This window comes from Brienomyrus brachyistius, unplaced genomic scaffold (genome assembly GCF_023856365.1).
Source record: "Brienomyrus brachyistius isolate T26 unplaced genomic scaffold, BBRACH_0.4 scaffold53, whole genome shotgun sequence".
NCBI lineage: Eukaryota > Metazoa > Chordata > Actinopteri > Osteoglossiformes > Mormyridae > Brienomyrus > Brienomyrus brachyistius.
In genome coordinates, this window is record NW_026042328.1 from 430,307 (window position 1) to 449,525 (window position 19,219).

At 46.9% G+C, this 19,219-nt stretch overlaps 1 protein-coding gene across 4 annotated transcripts in view; it reads right to left on the reverse strand.

Moving 5' to 3' along the window:
* Positions 1 to 19,219, reverse strand: part of LOC125723965 (piezo-type mechanosensitive ion channel component 2) — a 111,406-nt gene that overhangs the window by 12,892 nt on the left and 79,295 nt on the right. The window contains exons 15-40 of one of the 4 annotated variants that reach the window (XM_049000756.1): positions 18,196 to 18,383; positions 17,600 to 17,748; positions 17,270 to 17,443; positions 16,341 to 16,382; positions 15,675 to 15,707; positions 15,164 to 15,357; positions 14,824 to 14,987; positions 14,482 to 14,658; positions 14,257 to 14,373; positions 13,823 to 14,023; positions 13,510 to 13,714; positions 13,298 to 13,399; positions 13,028 to 13,193; positions 7,194 to 7,437; positions 6,864 to 6,960; positions 6,595 to 6,754; positions 6,310 to 6,399; positions 6,073 to 6,197; positions 5,439 to 5,510; positions 2,774 to 2,880; positions 2,386 to 2,484; positions 1,586 to 1,706; positions 1,346 to 1,420; positions 1,058 to 1,224; positions 714 to 889; positions 330 to 503 (exon numbers count right to left, since the gene is read on the reverse strand). In XM_049000756.1, the coding sequence (XP_048856713.1) occupies positions 330 to 503; positions 714 to 889; positions 1,058 to 1,224; positions 1,346 to 1,420; positions 1,586 to 1,706; positions 2,386 to 2,484; positions 2,774 to 2,880; positions 5,439 to 5,510; positions 6,073 to 6,197; positions 6,310 to 6,399; positions 6,595 to 6,754; positions 6,864 to 6,960; positions 7,194 to 7,437; positions 13,028 to 13,193; positions 13,298 to 13,399; positions 13,510 to 13,714; positions 13,823 to 14,023; positions 14,257 to 14,373; positions 14,482 to 14,658; positions 14,824 to 14,987; positions 15,164 to 15,357; positions 15,675 to 15,707; positions 16,341 to 16,382; positions 17,270 to 17,443; positions 17,600 to 17,748; positions 18,196 to 18,383 (3,619 nt within the window). The remainder of the gene's footprint in view (positions 1 to 329; positions 504 to 713; positions 890 to 1,057; positions 1,225 to 1,345; positions 1,421 to 1,585; positions 1,707 to 2,385; positions 2,485 to 2,773; positions 2,881 to 5,438; positions 5,511 to 6,072; positions 6,198 to 6,309; positions 6,400 to 6,594; positions 6,755 to 6,863; positions 6,961 to 7,193; positions 7,438 to 13,027; positions 13,194 to 13,297; positions 13,400 to 13,509; positions 13,715 to 13,822; positions 14,024 to 14,256; positions 14,374 to 14,481; positions 14,659 to 14,823; positions 14,988 to 15,163; positions 15,358 to 15,674; positions 15,708 to 16,340; positions 16,383 to 17,269; positions 17,444 to 17,599; positions 17,749 to 18,195; positions 18,384 to 19,219) is intronic. The other 3 variants (XM_049000757.1, XM_049000759.1, XM_049000758.1) reach the window with 3 other exon arrangements.

Here is a 19,219-nt window from a genome sequence, read left to right on the forward strand (position 1 = left end):
TTCTACACAGAAGTTCCCTAAGCTGCTGATCAGGGCATTGAACATGCTGGAAATGCATTGACAGTCTACCACAGACCGAATACCTGCCCCCAACAGTGGCGATTTATAAACCAGGGAATTTATAAAGTGGGGAGCACAAGAGCAACCATCATTCATACAGAGGGACGGGGCCAACCATATCATTAGCCAATGACTTGTTCTGAACTGATGAGTGGCAGGGGAAGAGGCACTCTGGGGATCAATCAGCTTACAACTGAAGCCAGTATCCCTGAAGCCATGCCCCTGCCCCAGCATGGAGGCCAACTACAGACAGGAGGAGACTCGGGCACCTGGATAGCATGCTACTGCCGCTGTCCGCAGAGGAGTTGGAGATGTCCAGGCAGTACATCTTGCGCAGCTTGGGTCGGGCACGCTCGCTGGTTTTGGGGATGCTCTCAGATGGTCCATCCAGGTCGTCCAGCGTGGACTGGCGGGAAAACAGCATGGTGGCCTCAGTGTAGGCGCTGGAATGACATGGTGAAGGGGAAAGCGTGACAGACAAGAGCGGCATGGAAGCCAAGAGGGAATCGGGCATCAGAAAGAGCAACGCATTCAGCCTAACTTACTCCATTACTAAGGATCTTTACGGGTAGTCGACACGGTGCATATTGTCGTTAGGCATCTCCTCCTATCTTTAGATGTTCACCAAAGTAGAGCCTGATCTGTTGCTTTACCTGGAAATGCTTTCGCGTGACACCATGGAATCCTCACTCTCTAGCTGTCCGTGCTTGTTCCTGCCTCGCTGGGAGTCTTCCTCATCGATCCTGTCCAGTGATGATTCCCTGGACTGGTTCCTGCGCATCTTCCTCTGGTAGTAGATGTGGATGCTCTCCCGGGATGGCACATTGCCCTATGTGACACAGTGGGTGTCCTTCATACAGGGCCTGGGCAGCATCAAACTAGGTCCGCATCCAAGGTAATCCAACTGTCACCATGTTAACACATGGGATTGAGGGTAGGGTATATTGAAGTTAGGGGTACAGCTAAAAAGAAACGTGTCAGGAAGCAGGAGACCTACCTTCTTGACCTCTCGGGTGAGCATGCACCGTTCCATGCGCAGAACGGTTGAGATATCAATATACTCTTGGCAGATGGAGTTCAGCCAGGCTGTGAAGCTGTTTAGTGTAGTCAGGAAGAGGACCCAAGTGAACTTGATGATGTTGAAGATCCGCTTGATGATGTTGTCTGTGAAGGTATGACGAGACAGATACCTGCATTTCCTGCACATTCACATGGGATGATGGGCCACAACATTCCTGGTTAAACAGATTCACTATGTTGCCTACTGTGTACATTTCATACCGACCTGGACCATCAGACTTATTCCCGCCTTCGTCATTGTCATCATCCTCCGGTTCACCCATTTCTATCGCCACGTGCCCTGCAAGACGACGTATGCTTTTCCATGTGTGTTTATCTCACGGGAATAAACAAAATACCGGGTAGCTAATGCTGCCATTCCACACGCCAGCAACGTGAAGTGAGGCAACCCATTCAAAGAAGGGCAATACATCTGCTGCAGAGAAACAGAAGAAGAAATCCATACCCTCCTTCTGGTCCTTCTTTGCCTTTCCCCGGCCAGTATACCTCCTCCAGAACTTGTGCTTGCCTTTGCTACGCTCCTTTAAGGCAGTTTTAGAGTTGGTGACCCAGGCATGGTAGAGAAACTAAAGAGAGGAGACAAACTTCAGGGCCGACAACATTCAAGGGCAACTTGATACTAATAGCTCATAGGTAAAAGGCACTGCAAGTCACCCCCTGAACCTTGAAAGTACAAGCATAGCAAAGGTACAAACACTACAGGAAGACGTGGGGATTTCTCTAATGAAATCCCAAATGAGGAGAACTCTCTGGGCGTGACTTTTGTGTGTGGCTCTAAGAGACAAGCAGTATTTCATTTGTGAACTGAGGCACCATCAAAGCCTTTTTGAATGGAGTAAACCACACGCAAAAATTCAATCATGATCAGAAATCAAATATATGACCAATGATCCACCCAAGAAAAGGCTCCACAGCATGCAAAATGCTGGCAACAAGGCCAGGATGACCAACAAGGCCAGGATGACCAACAAGGCAGGTCAAACGGGCAAGAAAAATAAACCATCTACATCGCCACAGAAAAAAAAAACTCACTGTATTTCCATTCTGGTTTTAAACTGTAGGGAAGATTTAGAAATTCGAGTCTGAACAGAAAGGGTTATTGTCAATGTAAATAAGAAACTGTTAGTAATGCTTTGCCTGATAAAATAAAGGTTAATGAAAGTGATGAGGAACGACAGAATGGAAATGCAGTTTGGGGGAAACGACACGCAGAGCAAAACTGTAAAAGTACACCTGACGTAATACCTTAGCTGCCCTGATCACATACTGCAGTATAGTTTTGGGCAGCTTAAGTATTGACCGTGGCAAAGCCAACAAGGCAGAGGCAAATTTTCGGATTGCTCTCTACAAAGAAGAGTACAGGAAACGTGTTAGCAGGAGAGTTACGCGTTCCGGGCTAATCCTTTAGTGGAAGGGAAAGAGAAGAATTAGTGCATTCTAAAAATAAAGAAACACACACAGGAACTTTAATCAAAACTGCAAAACTGTATTCTATTTTATCTATTATGCACAAGTACATAATTTACTATCTTGAAGCTGTGGAAATTAATCACAAAAATCTGTGACGACATCATAAATGGCCACAGTCTGGGTGGTTATTGACGGACATTAGTCGTTATGCTATTGAGCTCACCTGAAAAGCTGATCTCTTGGGCGGCTCTTCGTCTTTTTTTTCATCATCGTCTTCCTCATCCTCCTCACTGTCAGTCTCAAATAAGTAATAATCTCCACTTCTAACCACTGGGGGGTAAAGTATCACACACTCGGTTAATACAGCATCAGCACAGGCTGCCATCAGGTGAAAGCAGGACTGAAAAGCTTTACTGTGATGGCGAAACCACCCAAAAGCATTCAACACTAACCCAGTGGAAAGGAAAATATTCATTTCATGGTGGAGCTCCTGCCTATTCAGACCTTTATTAATGTTAAATATCACTTTTGAAGTTGTTGATCAAGATTATCATTTTAACTTAATTTATCATTATCATAGTTGTAAAAGAAAATATAATAATGAAAGGAGCAAAAGTGATGTGAGGCTCCATTACCTATTGTGAACAAGTCTCACGGTTTTATAGGAAAGGCTTTTTACTGTAATTAAATCACACAATTAAATCATAGGTCTTGTAGGAAAAATGCGCGCTGATGGAGAGCGAGCATGTCACAGGACGACGTGAGCGGGGCTGATCGTGAAGCCTCTGTCTGACGGCTTCAGCACAGCAAGTCCAATTATGCGGCATCGAGAACGACACAAGGACACCTCAGGAGAGGGCCAGAGACACAAGACTGCCTTGTACCCTTGAACAGAAAAGCGTAGTGGGATGACAGGAATGGCTGAGATGACGTAACTGATGGGGAGAACAGAAAAAAACATGAAAAACGTTGACAGTGTGAAAATGACAGGCGATGATCTGGAGAGCACTGCACCAGAGAGCCACCAAGAGTAATGGAGAAACATTAGAGCTGATCCCAGAGGAATGTCTACAGGCCCCGTCCACTCCAGAGCTGTGCGCGGCTGGGAGGGTCTACAGGCCCCGTCCAACCAGAGCTGAGCGCGGCTGGGAGGGTGTACAGGCGCCGTCCACTCCAGAGCTGTGCGCGGCGCGGAGGGTCTACAGGCGCCGTCCAACCAGAGCTGAGCACGGCTGGGAGGGTCTACAGGCGCCGTCCAACCAGAGCTGAGCACGGCTGGGAGGGTCTACAGGCGCCGTCCAACCAGAGCTGAGCACGGCTGGGAGGGTCTACAGGCACCGTCCACTCCAGAGCTGTGAGCGGCTCGGAGAGTCTACAGGCGCCGTCCAACCAGAGCTGTGAGCGGCTGGGAGGGTCTACAGGCGCCGTCCACTCCAGAGCTGTGAGTGGCTCAGAGGGTCTACAGGCCCCGTCCACTCCAGGCTGTGAGCGGCTCGGAGGGTCTACAGGCGCCGTCCAACCAGAGCTGAGCGCGGCTCGGAGGGTCTACAGGCGCAGTCCACTCCAGAGCTGAGCGCGGCTCGGAGGGTCTACAGGCCCCGTCCAACCAGAGCTGAGCGCGGCTCGGAGGGTCTACAGGCGCCGTCCACTCCAGAGCTGAGCGCGGCTCGGAGGGTCTACAGGCGCCGTCCAACCAGAGCTGAGCGCGGCTCGGAGGGTGTACAGGCGCCGTCCACTCCAGAGCTGAGCGCGGCTCGGAGGGTCTACAGGCCCCGTCCAACCAGAGCTGAGCGCGGCTCGGAGGGTCTACAGGCGCCGTCCACTCCAGAGCTGAGCGCGGCTCGGAGGGTCTACAGGCGCCGTCCAACCAGAGCTGAGCGCGGCTCGGAGGGTCTACAGGCCCCGTCCAACCAGAGCTGAGCGCGGCTCGGAGGGTCTACAGGCGCCGTCCACTCCAGAGCTGAGCGCGGCTCGGAGGGTCTACAGGCGCCGTCCAACCAGAGCTGAGCGCGGCTCGGAGGGTCTACAGGCGCCATCCAACCAGAGCTCTGCGCGGCTCGGAGGGTCTACAGGCCCCGTCCAACCAGAGCTGAGCGCGGCTCGGAGGGTCTACAGGCGCCATCCACTCCACAGCTGAGCACGGCTCGGAGGGGCCCTGCCTTCCCAGCTTCAATTTCTCCCATGGCTCTTGAGGTGCGTATATTTGGCGTGTGATTGGCTCACCCTGCGCTCTACTCTGTGAGGCCGTCACAGAGCGGGCTATGGGCCGAGGGCGGCTAGCGCTGGGTGTCTGACAGAGCAAGCGTGCAGATGGGACTCTCGCCTTGTCGAAGTGATTCTCGGCAAGGGGCTCCCAGGACCAAACATCACACAGATCAAACTCAATAGATCACAGCTGAAGTCCATTCAGACATTATTTCTTTTTTTCCACTTAGCAACATACACGCTATTTAAGGTTGCGATTTATGCCCTGTATCTGTGCGAATTCAGCAGAGGAACGCTTTGACAAGCAATTCTCTCCCTGGCAGAACGGCCCTCCCCAGCTAGCGCTAATATAGAATTACACCCTTTCCCACAGGCAAGCTGGTCCTCATGCACCAAAATATCAGTCTCAGGAAAACATCCCTACATGCTAAGCAGATTCGAAACTCTCTCTAAAACAATCACTACCCTCAATTCTTTCATTGTCCTCAATCTCCTCTAGATTTGCCATAAGTATATTTTAGCAGAAACCTTAAATAGGGGTATAAAAGGAATAAAGTTTGAATGAAATCCTTTATTTGTTTTTAGATGTTTGGTCCTGGTATTTTGAGGAGCCCAGGACGTATGGGAACCCTTAGAGTTCTGGTCAGGGATACAAGGTTCAGTGAAGGACAGGCGGAACCTACTGGAAGCGTGGTCAACCCACGGCCGCCACCACGCCTTTTTTTTGGCCTTGGCTGTTTCTTTGTCTGGTTCTCCTAAAATAAAACGTTTCAAATATTAATGCTGAAACTGCTCCCTTAATATCTCAAATATTCAGAAGTGTAAAAAATGTATGTCTACATAACAGTGAAAATGGTACAGAAAGGCAAAGAATTTCATACATTTTTCTTGCACAACAGCAGAAACAAATGTTTTCATTTATTACAACTTGCTGATATACTTAATATGTAAATGATATGAAAATCAGCTAAGAGCGAAAACAATAGTGACCTGGATGCCCACAAAAGCAGGTGACCTGCAGGCTCAGGCCGAAGGACAGCCCTCTGTGGACACCCCCCAGCAGCACTCGCCACATTCACATGCTGCTTTATTTCCATTTATTCTACATCTCCGTAATTAATTACTACAGCACAAAAACTAACTACCTCCCCAACCAAAAACACAGCTCACTGAAGGCCTGGTAAACTACAGATAAGCAAATAAGAGTGAATTTATTTCATTAGGTACACTGCCACACAGTGACTGGTCGATGTTTCACCGGTGGCTTCCTACGCTGACAGGCCACGCGCGGAACACGAGTGCTCTTCCCGCCCCTACCTTCCTCGTCCTCCTCCTGCTCCTGCTCGATCAGCCTCTGCCCCTCGCCTGACTCCTGGGCTATGCTCAGCATCTTCTCCTTGCCCTTCTTAAACTTCTGCTGTCGGGTCTTGATGCGGTCCATTCTGCATTGAGAGAGAGGCGTGGGCTCACCACACACACATTCGGCTGCTGGGCCACCCCATACAGTAACAGATTCACACAGTATCTAGATGTTTCTTTCTGTGTGGGTCTCACTGTCTCTTGAGCTGGTCCATGGACTTGTTCTCCTCCTCAAGTCTGGCCCTCACTGCTTTCACAATGATGGCCTGGAACAACTCCGCCCCTCTGAAACAAAGACCGATGATGTCATGTATCACAGCACACCCACGTAAAGCGCCTCGGGGCAACTCTGTTGTGAAAGGCGCTATATAAAAATAAACTGACTTGAGTTGTCACTTGCAGCCCTGAGTCGTCAGTTGTGTGCCACTTGGATGGTTCATCCTGTACGCCTGGCCGTGACAGCGAGGCCAAGTCACTCACCTACAGGCCAAGATCTGCGAGGAGCGGATGTCGGCCACAACGTGTAGAAAGTAGTAGCTCATGAAGACGCGTCTCTGCAGGAGCAGGAAGGCGAAGCAGATGCTGTCCCAGATGATTCCGGCCTCGTCACTGGGCAGCTCACAACTTGGCTCCGGCTCAGCTGCAGACCAGGGAGCAAATGGCTTGTGGTTATGGTGTGTGGCCAGGTCTGAGCAAAAAGAGCGCGCCAGAAGTTCTGGATATGGGAGCAGTCACTCAGAGTCACTCACGGCGTGAGTATCCCTTAATGGTGCAGGCCAGGCTGAACAGCTGGATAAGCCAGCATCTGTTCTTCACCAGGAAGTCAATGTAGCCGCAGGCAGCTATCTGGGAGAGAAACAGCAGCTTTAACACACATTTTAAGAAGTCTTTAAAATCCAGGGCCGCAACACACGCCACACTACCACAGCTGCAGAGACATTGTGCGTGAAAGACAAACAGCCTCATCTGCACTATTTTCAGAGCAGATTAACCCTCACACTTCTGCAGAGAAGAGGCATATGGAGGGCAGGCTGAGCACCACAGCCGTCCATTCAGCAGGGTCAGTGCTGACCACTTACTGACAGGATGTTCTTCATGGTGATCACAAACACGTTGTAGGCGATCAGAAAATCCCAGTAGTGCAGGATCTCCTTAATGGGCTTGAGAAGCAGGTCCCCTCCAAAGAGTAGAAAGTAGAAACAGGCCACCAGGTAGCCCATGCAGAAGATGCTGATGCGAGTGGTACCCGTAATGAAGATGATGGTGAGGACAAACCAGAAGAGGTAGCTGAACATGATGACCTTCAGCATGTCCAGGTAAGACCTGCAGATTTAGAGTGGAGTCATCACTGAGATGTGGGTTTGCACTGATTACCTGCATGTAGATTTCATGTGTTATTAGGGCTGGGAATCAATAAAAAAAATCACTAATTGTACAGTTTTCCGTGATTAATTGCATCTAATTCTTGAACTCATAATCATAAATATTTACACATTGAATTCCCATATTAACAGGAAGGGGAGTACATGGGACAAATTCATTAGTGTAACACATTCATTTTCTCCAAATTCTGACATTAGTGTAATAAGACAGACTCAAATATTACAATTTGCCTAAACTGTTAATTTTGCATCTGGGGAAGTAAATTTTGTCATGTTTATTTCAGTAATAAAAGCATTTAATTAAATCCATGAAATGAATTACCAAGATGAGTAAAAACAAAAACTGAGCAAAAAAATATACATCTTATACAATTTGATGGATTATTGTGAATTACATGCAATAAAGTTGAAAAGATTTAGAAACATTTTATGTAGTTATGTGTTACTGAGTTTTGACTACCTATTTGTGGAAACAAGGATCAAACCAAAGGGACAAATTGCATAATTTTAATATAGTGAAAAAGGTCAGTTAATGTAAGTTGCTTTTCACAAAAAACAACAGTATTTCACCATGACATTTATTTTTTGAAAAAAATCTGTAATTCATGAGAATCACCCATATAATAATATTTGTTTAATGGTTAATTTAAACTTGTGATATAAAGATTTATTTCCAAAAAACAGTACGAGTGACCAAGTACAAGACGAATTTCGATGCATTCAGAAAGGCTCAATGAACAGATGACAATACAAAAAGAGAAGGTATTGTATTATAAGTAGTGATGTTACCTGTTTTTTAATCACACACCTTGACGATTAATGGCATTTAACACGTGTACATATAATTGCATGTACTCAACAAGCAGATGTACACTATATAATCCCGTCTGTGTGACGCATCTAAAATCTTAAACCTATCTGGCAAATTCTGACAACTACTGAAAGTCCAGTGTGTGTTCCAATGCTGCTTTTTGTTTGTGCTGCCCTCTGCGCTCACTCACTCATTCTTTCCCTCATCAGCTTCATGAACTTTCAACTTTAGAAATGGAGTCATCGAGAGAGGGTGGGAGGGAGGGAGGGAGTGAGGGAGCCATCAAAAACAGTTTTGGGATGTAGGCACACTATGACGCACAGATCTTTCCCAAGTTTAAGCCATCCCTCAAGCCAATACATTCACAGTCTTAGCCGATAAGCTCGCCTTTCTGGGTAATCATTGGGAAAACATCTGAGGATGAATGATCCTATTTTGACAGATCTCCTGGTCACCAAATACCCTGTAGCTCTCGAAAAATGGAAGGAATGAATAGCCAATGAAAATAGAAATCCAACAGTACGTCACATGCTCTGCATCGCATGGGCCGAGTCTGAATTCAGGGGCTGTATCCTCTGAAGATGTACAGTAGCCTACATAGGCTGCATTCTTCAAAGGCTGAACAGAAAGCATTGGCAAATGGAATGGTCTGGCCAACGGATAATTTCCTATTTGTGTCACCAGCTGTTCCAGTCCATACCCTTGGGTGTTCCTGAATATGTGTACTTCTTGTGTACCCGTTTCATGTTATTGTCCACTGCAGAAGACCAGTTCCAATACTAAAGAACAGAACTACATAGGACGGTAAAAATCTCCAGATCTCTGCAATCAAAACCCAGGGTGCAGCCTTTCCTTTATATTTTATTCATACCACCCACAAAATGCTTATAGTTCATTAAATCTGGCCAAAAAATCTGGCTTTTTGGTTTCACAGAACAAAAAATGGTGTGATTAATTCCGTGCTGGCAAGTTTCACTGGCGATATTAGACAAAAGAATATTGGTTACTGATTGAAATTTCTGATGGAGAAATATGGAGATGCAAACAAAAAATTTATTCATTAAATGTTACTGAAGTACAAATATAAATTGGAAACCCCTTATAGTGATCACGTCTGTCTGGGTGAAATTGATCACTATAAGAAGATGATCATTTTAAATATTTTTTCCCTTATGTCTCAGGCAGATTACAATCAAATTGACATTTGTATATTTATTACATGAATATAAAGTAACAGAACGGACAGCGTCACTATTTTCTTGATGTTATTAATTTCAAAATAGAGTACGGCTGTTTCACATGTTTTTCAAATTACAGTACTGAAGAAATTAAATGACTGAACTGTGTATAATTTAAATACACTATAGTACACTACGGTAATGTACATAATACTCAATTACATTTTATTTACATAGCACATTTTCACAATGTTATGTGGTATCAAAGTGTTTATTGTAGTGTTTTTATCCATTATGTATCAGGAATAATGTTTCTTGTTCCTTTGTCTTTCCTGATTGCAGCCTGTACAATTCTCTTTCTACACAGAACTCTAAACTGCATTGAGAAGTCCTTAGCATAATCTTACTGGGATGTGATTGCAGACTTTTTCTCATTCTGTCAGATCCCCTTTCTTTGGTATTAAATATAACCCACCTCTCCCACTCTGTAGGCTATTGAGCTGTTTTCCAAATTTGCTGACATAATTTGGCCAACACTTTAATTGATTTTTCTTCAGTTACCTGTAATGCCATCTCTCTTGATGTACATGCTTTTCAGCAGCTATCTGTCTTGGGGCTAATATGACGACCCCCCCTCCCATCACTAAAGGTTCTTCTACATAACAAACCTCATTAAATGTGTTTTGTTGTTGATATCTTTGCTGTAGAGCCCTTCTTTGAATTCCATATTTACTTATCTTTGTTCCATCAGTAATTTGCACATTTAATGTTCTTCAGAAGGTGGATAGAGTCCTTCACTCAAGCACAGAGTATCTTTAGTCTGTTTCACAATCTCCACCAGGCCAGCTCCTAGCTGTCTGAATTTCATTGTGTGGCACTAAGAATGGATACAGGATATTGGATAATAAATGTGTTTACTATGCAGACATTTTATTGCTTTATTGCAATAGTTATTAATAATAATAATAATAATCAAAAAACAATGTGGATAAAATAGAAAACAGGTCTAAGATGGCCCTGTGCACGGATACCGCGGTGCTCTCTCTCACTCATTTTGTTTTTGTTTACTGGTCATGTCTGGAACGATCGTGCAACAATCAGATTCTCCTGAGAAGAACTTCTAAACATCAACAAATCCATTTCTGACACTTTGATGCCGTGCTTCTTCAATTCAGATGGATTTACGGACATTGTGCTTTGGGGAGCAGCACTTCTTGCCAGGAGAATTAAGCTATGCCCTCCTCCACCTGCAAATGGATCACCAAATTCCTGACAAGAAGTACTAAGTGAAACTGGGAAACTCACACACACCATCAGCACTCGGGCTCACCAAAGATGTGGTGGGGATAGGCGCACTCTGGGCATACCCTGTGTGGCTGGGAATAGGCCCACTCTGGGCGTACCCCGAGTGGCTGGGGATAGGCCCACTCTGGGCGTACCCCGAGTGGCTGGGGATAGGCCCACTCTGGGCGTACCCCGTGTGGCTGGGGATAGGCCCATTCAGGGCGTACCCCGAGTGGCTGGGGATAGGCCCTTTCTGGGCGTACCCCGAGTGGATGGGGATAGGCCCTTTCTGGGTGTACCCCGAGTGGCTGGGGATAGGCCCTTTCTGGGAGTACCCCGTGTGACTGGGGATAGGCCCTTTCTGGGTGTACCCCGAGTGGCTGGGGATAGGCCCTTTCTGGGAGTACCCCGTGTGGCTGGGGATAGGCCCTTTCTGGGCGTACCCCGAGTGGTGGGAATAGGCCCTTTCTGGGCGTACCCCGAGTGGTTGGGGATAGGCCCTTTCTGGGCGGACCCCGAGTGGTTGGGGATAGGCCCTTTCTGGGCGGACCCCGAGTGGTTGGGGATAGGCCCTTTCTGGGCGGACCCCGTGTGGTGGGAATAGGCCCACGCTTCCTGCAATACTGATCTAGATAAGCAGATCTGGAAAGTGGATGAATTAATGGATGAAATGGCCAAAAAAATAATTGCCATAAGATGAATATTACATATTATACATATTATATATGTGTATGTCATGCTTATATGTGTATAGGATGTCTAAGCTCCAACTATATACTAATATTGAAAGTTTAAAGGAAAGTAAACCTTTATAAATATCTTCTGGGTCCTTAGTGCATTGGCATCTTTCCATGATCTCACCTGACTGAATCCCACTCAGCATTACACAAGTCCACATATCAGTCTTCATTAGGAAAACGTGCCCCATAACCTAGGAATCCCATGGGAATGTGAGAAGAATATGTGCAGTGATTTGTTAGGCCTTCTGGGACGGGCAGTGGATCATTTACGACAAAAGAGCACTCCCCTCTTTAACCTCCGAAATGCCGCCCCATGTTGTAAAGAGCCATTATTTCAGCCGGCCTTTCAAGCACCATGCAGGTCGTGTAGCACAGCAGTCTGCTGTCATGTCAGGCCACTCTGATGAAAAGCTGCATGTCAAACTGAGGCCTTATGCTGATGGACCAGAGTGGATGCCTGTCGCTCTTCTTTAAGCCGTAACATATTAGGAAAAATCCCTTTCTATACTTAAAAGCTACTTATTGAATTATGTGAATGAAAATTGCGTCTGTGCAGAAAAACGTGGGCGTGAGAGGGACAGAGTGGTTGTGAAGTATAGATTTCCTCCCTCCTGATGGTAATCTGATCTGAGGCACAGAAGGATGGATTAAGAGGGAACGAGCAGAGAAGGTTCATGTGATGCTTTCCCAACTTGCTGGGTGATGGACAGTCAGATAATAAAAGACGTATCCACTTCACGCACCAAAACAGTGGGATGTGTACATAATCAATTAGGCCGGGCAGACTCGGGCCGGGCCCTCGAGTTCGGTGAGCACTGTGGAAACCGGAGGAGATCAAAACCTCCGGTTAAAACAAAGTGCTTAAGAGAGCACTTAGAGACAGAGACCTCCAGGACAGATGGACTGCTGTGGAGACCGGCATAGAGAAATCACATCACTACTTCCTGGAAAACATTGAGGGCACCACAAACAGCCTAAAGATCATTTACAAGCATCAGGGCACGGTTTCCATCCACTGCAATGTCATAACAGATAATCAGATACCGCGCCGAACAGCCCAATACAAGGTAAGCGGAAAAGCCACTCCAGATCATTCAGGAAATTCAGAAATTGGTATTATACTCTATTGTATCAGATAATATTAGATAGCTGTTAATTTTGTCTGTAGCTGATAATGAATGCTTCCTGTTGTGTTTGATTCATCACAATATACAGTAATTACATACTGCAATATATTCAGTCCATTTTAGTGAAGGGAACCCGTGATTGGCCCATTGGCCCCTGGGACTATGCACACCCTCATGGATACCGTGACCATGCATGTCCCCCACAGGACACTGTGACCATGCATGCCCCCCCAGTAGGCACCGTGGCCACAAATGACCCCCAGTAGACACCCTGACTATGCACGCCTCCCACTGGCCACTGCAACCACGCACACCCCCCCTAAATACAGTGACCACACATGCCACCCAGTGGACACTGTGACCACACACGGAGGTTAGAGAGGGAGTGCACCTGCAGTAGATGAAATCAGGGACAGGGTTGTGCAGGCTGAAGGTAGCAGCATCCAGATCCCTACAGATCTCCACATTATCTCCGGCCATGAGGCGCACAGCGGCCTGGTTCTCCTCGTCAAAGATCTGCCTTTGCAGGGAGGCGCACAGCAGCAGCATGAAATCGTCTGTGTGGGAGAGAGAGAGAGTGTGCATGGGCCTGCTGGTACACTGCACAGCCTCAGAGCAACCCAAAGTTTCACCTGGGGTGGGGCGGGGGGGGTGTACTCACAAAGGAGAAACATGGGGTTGGGTTTGGTGTAGAAATCTGGCAGGTAGAGCCACTTGATGATGTTGGAGTTTGCACTTGAATTGGGAAACCTCCATGGGTAGTCTGGGGGGCACAGAAGACACCAGATCTGCGGAGCTGCAGTCACCTGCTGAAGATCCCCAGTGTCTCCCAGGCTGCCAGGCTGCTGAAGCAGCCACTGCAACAGGGCTCACCTTTACAGGCCGCTGGCGGGATCCCCACGCAAATAAAGTACTGCAGCGTCAGCATGCAGGCCAGGAAGCAGCAGTACTTGGGCCAGATCTCCGCGATGGCTTTCCTCCGGCGTCGGTACATGACTATGATCAGAGCGAAGGCATGGAGCATGGCATAGAAGTCCATCCGCTGCCCCACCACATTGACAGCCAGCAGGAAGCACGTCTTCATCAGACACGGAGGCAGAAAGAGGGATGTGCAGAGAAAATACGCAATCAGAGATCTGCCCCATGTTCAACAGCTATGAATACAGTGTTCCGAGGGGTATGGTACCTCCAAGCCAAACTTGTAAAAGAAATAGTTGATGAAGTACTTTGCACAGTTGATAATGCCATCATCGAGATGTTGCCGCGTTATGTCATGGAAGATAATCCGAGCGACAGGTGCGGGGAGGTTATTCCTCGACCGGTGGTATTGCTGGTGGCGATATATGGTCACTTCGAAAGCTAGGATGGCCAGCAACAAAAAGTTGTCCTGACGAGAGACCAAAGAACCAAGGCAGCTGAGAAGATGCCTTGCAGACACATGAATAAGCTGTATATACAAACCTCGACAGCCATATAATGTCAATGTAAGCGTCACATTAGAGCCACGAGTCCGAATAATGATCAGGTGACTTTCCATGAGGTTTGGATGCCTGCACGCAGTGAGCTGCAGTGCTAACACTTCGCACTGCATGTTAGAAACACGAGCTGCCTCTTCCTCACCCTCAGGCTGCCCAGCAGGTCCGTATGCTGCTGCAGACCCACCCAGTTGGAGGGGTCTATAGATTTGTTGTACAGCAGGGAACCATCCAGATACTCCTTATCGGAGTAGTTCTCCGGCTGTTAGGACACAGCGAATATGTGAGTTAATGCCATACAAACACCAGCACAGAGACACTATAGGGCAGATCACTGGATTCCCGTCGCTGTGGAGCATCCTGTGCACACCTTTGAACAATTTACGGAATGTTTGTTGGGTTCCACGAAGGTCAGCTGGTACAGCATTTTGCAGGCAATGATAACGCAGGCCCAGACGGTGCACACGTTGGAGGCTAAAGGTCGGAACTGGCTGTACGGAAGCGCAAAGGCCCAGGATGCCAAGAAAACGTAGTTAAACAGGGTGACCTGCAACACAAGGAGGACATCCTCGCCCACTGAGCCAGAAGCACAACTGCAGTAGCACAACTCCTATCAGGAGAAACGTCCAAATGCACACAGCAGAGTACCACACAGCATGACACTCTGATTTCTACAGGGTGTTCTTACAGCTCGGGGGCGGGGCACCCCTACCTCCTTGATACAAAACAAAATAATGTAGGATGTGATTATCTTGATGATGTGCATCTCCAGCAGCCACCAAATGAAGAGCTGCAGCTTGTGGAAGCCCTCCAGGAACTTGAGGAAGAGCACAGTCAGCCGGTCCACGACCAGGTGCCACTTGTTCTTTACAGGATCTGTATCGAACAGGGAAGTATCTGTTCAGTGATTGGGACAATGGCTGCACCCTATAAGGCCTGGGAATTAGGAAAAATCATCATGTCTTTGTGGAGGCCAATGTGCACCAAAGCTCACGCCCATGGGCATCATGACCAAAATCCAAAAGCGTGGTCCTGCTGTGGGCTGTGCCTACCTGTGCTCTGCTCCGAGGGCGGTTCCTCTGTGCCTTCACTGCAGTGCCGGCTCTCCTCCTCTTTGAGCTGCTTCTCCTTCAGCTTCTCCACGATCCCCTCTGTGAGTGAGTTCCCCTCTGGCTCCCTCACCTCCGTGCCAGAGGAGGGGCTGATCATTGAAATATCAGCTAAGCTGCCCTCTGGATGAGCCAGTCTGAGAACAGGTTGGAGTTTCATCAGCCCCATCATCGACTACAATCACATTTACTGTGACAGCCATTCATTTTCTGCTGCTAACCACAGTGGGCTGCGATCAGGGAACTCCTTACATGTCTCACATTACTTTCACTTCCATGAAAAGAATGTATTTGCATTCCAAATACTAAGGTTTGCAGTAGAATGAGACAAATAGCCAGCATTCACTTAAACTTGACATCTCTTCCAACAATGGAAGAAAATGAGTCAGAGTTTAAGGTCAGGAAGCATGAAATGGCATGAAAGCTGCCATTTCATGTCTTCGTTAAGACTTACTCATTCTGTTGGGTAGGGATTTTTTGCTTGATGCTGTATAAACAGTAGATTACAGAAAGAAGAGATCAGAGGGAGAATATTCTGAGAGACAGGAATCAGTTTCATAGTGTGAGTATTAAGTGAGTACTCTGTTATTTAGTGCAGGGGACTTGGAAAGAAGACATCTGCTTGGGGAAAGTCTACAAATATTTGTTTAAGGAAGATAAACAGGGAAATTAGCATATGTATGGCATGCTTGGAAATGACCAGGCTGGGGGAGAAAAGACCAGAGGGTGCAGAAATATGGAAAGGATTTAGCTTAGGAATGGGTTCTGGGGTGCAGATCTGGAACAGATTTCCGGGAGAAAGTGCAGGAGGGGCAAACACATGTGTGGTGGTTTCCTGCAGGACAACGAGACCGCAGCCCATCCAAACACAAGGAGCGTGATTATTTTAACACGAAAAAGCTGCGACTGAGAGGAGCAGCAGGGTCTCGGGATTCTTCAATAGCCGTGAATGAAAAGCACAAGTTCAACGAGAAGAAAGATCCATTCAGATACCTTAAAGGTATCACTATCTACTCAAAAATACACATACGGTTAGTGGGGAGAGCGGGTGTAGGAAAAATTACTGATAGAGACATTCACTGGGGCACCAATGGGGAGCAGAAAGCAAGCAAATACCCACCTATTCACGATCAGATAGACACGGCCATTGACTTTGGCATGGCTACGTGGGAAGCAAAATGGAATCAGATGGCAGAGGAAATATGAGAGATTAAGGGAAGTTCGACAGAAGGCAAGGACAACATGATGGCAGAAAATGGCTAGAAAACAGGAAAGCAATGAATGGGACCGAATGCGGATGCTACAAAAGGGCCATGCGATTCCCTAAAGGACTGCAGAATTTATCAGCATTACAAGTATGGCGCATGTCTCCCTGTGATGATTTCATCAGGTATGCGTTTCTCCAGAGGGACTTTCTGCTTTCTTTCGCAGAAGAGGAGTCACAGTGCAGGCGAAATGTATGTGGTTCCTCAAGGAACATTACAGAGCAGTACTGGGGGAAACCAAGCAGCGGCTTCAGACACGTCAGGGATAAGATGTAGGTTACAGCTTACAGACGGGAAAACAAGCACAGTACTCAAAACCGAAAGTGGACTGTGATTACCTTCCTATCACCGCTATGGTCATAACAAGGGCCTTCCCTACACAAACTATATGAATAACGTCTGAATGAAAGAAGTTTAATCATAATCAAGCTGTTAATGCAGTTTACAATTCAGTAGCTTCACTCTCTGCAGCTTGTCTGCAGGTGTCACCGTGCTCACGCATGGGAGCACACACAGCTCCATCCCTTAACTATAGGCAAACCATTGATTCTACACTACATCAAACTGCACTAAACAAAGCCATGGGAAGGCAAACACAAGAGGAAAAATGGGAACGAAGAACCCTGGGAAACAGCCACAAATAGCAAAGACGTCCATTTGCCAAAAACCTGAGCAATATCACTCCAGCATGACTGACAGGAAACGACAGTTTATCAGTGCCAAGCGCGAGCCGGTGTCATGTGGTAAGCGTGGGGGCCAGGCAGCCTTTCCGTGAGGCACTCACCTGTAAACAGTGCTCTCCTGCTTGGCCACCACAGCCTTCAGGTCAGTGAGCTGCAGGAAGCGATCGTGGAAGTAGTGGAGGTGCAGGATGCACACCAGGAGGAAGCAGGAGGGGATGAAGATCCGCGTGAAGAGATCTCGCACGGAGAACTTCTCCAGGCCAAAGCCCTTCAGTCTGGGAGCGGGGGTAGGAGAGGGGAGTGGAGGAGCAAAAGTTAATCAACCTGATCTCCTTCCACAGCACTTTCTCTCTTAGAATTTTAGGCTGACACAGGACAGCATTTTATACTCATGCTTAAATCCTGTCATCAGCTGTTGGTGTGTGACTCACTTTTTCATGCTCATTCCAGTCATATTTGACCAAATTATGGGAGAGTTTTCAAACTGGTAGGTGTAGACCAGAATGAGAACTAGCATAGTATAAACCACCACAGACATCCAGAAGTACTTCAGGATTCTTCTCCACCATTCATAGTGAACCTGGGAACAGACACAAAGGCCCCGTTTTAAAACTCATCTTGTGTGATCAGGTCAACAAGTGGGCAGCACTAAATACAAGTGTAAGCGACTCACTCCGATCACTCAAACCACTTTCTGGGAGGCATTTGATCACATATCTTGTGTAGTTTAAATGCTAATTCATCCTATTGCATCCCCTACAAAAAAGTGATGTAGGCAGAAACGAAATCTGAGCACAAGTGGTCAGCTGCCCACCTTGCAGACACGACAGATATGGGTATGAACAGAGACATGTCTCGGCTTTCCACTATTCCAATTGCAGATGATGCATTTTAAAATTAAGTGCAATAAGGGCCAAAATGTAAAACAAACATTAAAGAAAATGCTTAAGTCTAGTCATACCCCCTACTGTATGCACACATTCAAGGCATTCTAATGATGGCGGGTGTCATTGGCTGGCGAGCATACCTGGTATAGGGCAACACAGAAGAGAAGCATCATCATGTAGATGATCTTATACAAGACGATGAGGCCCTCAAAGCTGACAAAGAAGAACATGCCCCCGCAGATGTAGATCCAGTACTTGACAAACATGTTCATGACCATGTTGCCGAGGACCTGCATGATCTCCTCGTTACCATCTCCTTCATCCTCCTCTATAAGAAATGGAACATTTTTCAAATTTCTGAAGGAAATTCTTAACGACAGGTGTCCAGTTACACTTCACTTCTGCCACATGAAGCTCAAACTAAGTCTGACACCAGCTATCTATGGCTGAAGCACTGAGAAGACAGAGCAAAGCCTGGGACAACTAAGCCTCGGGTGCTGCAATGTCTCCTTAGCATAACAGAAATGTCAGTCTCTCCTGGCCCCGGGATCCAGATGTCTGTCCGCAGCCATAGCCCCATGCACTGTCCTCCACTGAAGGTCGGCACTACGTTTCTCCGATGGCGGCTTCTACGGAGCCCTTCAGCTGCCCCTGAGGAAGGAGCCTGCCACAAATGAACTCAACCACCTTGACTTCTGCAATCCCAGCAACATTAGAGCAATGTTAGTATCAATGTATGTAGAGCAGTATAATAATAATAATCATAATACAGACGCTACTTTACTTACGAACGAGTTACGTTCCACGGCCATTCGTAACTTGAAATGTTTGTAAGTCGTTATTCAACATCATTTTAAGGGTATACGCAAATACAAAGAACTAGGATGCTGGGAGTACACAAGCTGCACTGCTGCGCGGTGGGAGTAGTGGGCAGAAGTCGTACTGGGTGGAATTGATGTTGCGGACAGGAAACGGGAGCCCAAGGAACACAAATTGGACTTACAGTCCTCTTTGTTCGTAAGCTGAAAGTTTGTAGAGGAGTGTCTGTAATAAATAATAATAATAATAATAATAATAATAAATGATTATTTTATTTATAAAGCAGTTTTCAAAATCTCAAGAACGCTTACACTGAATAAGGTAAACAGATAAGAAGAAATGACA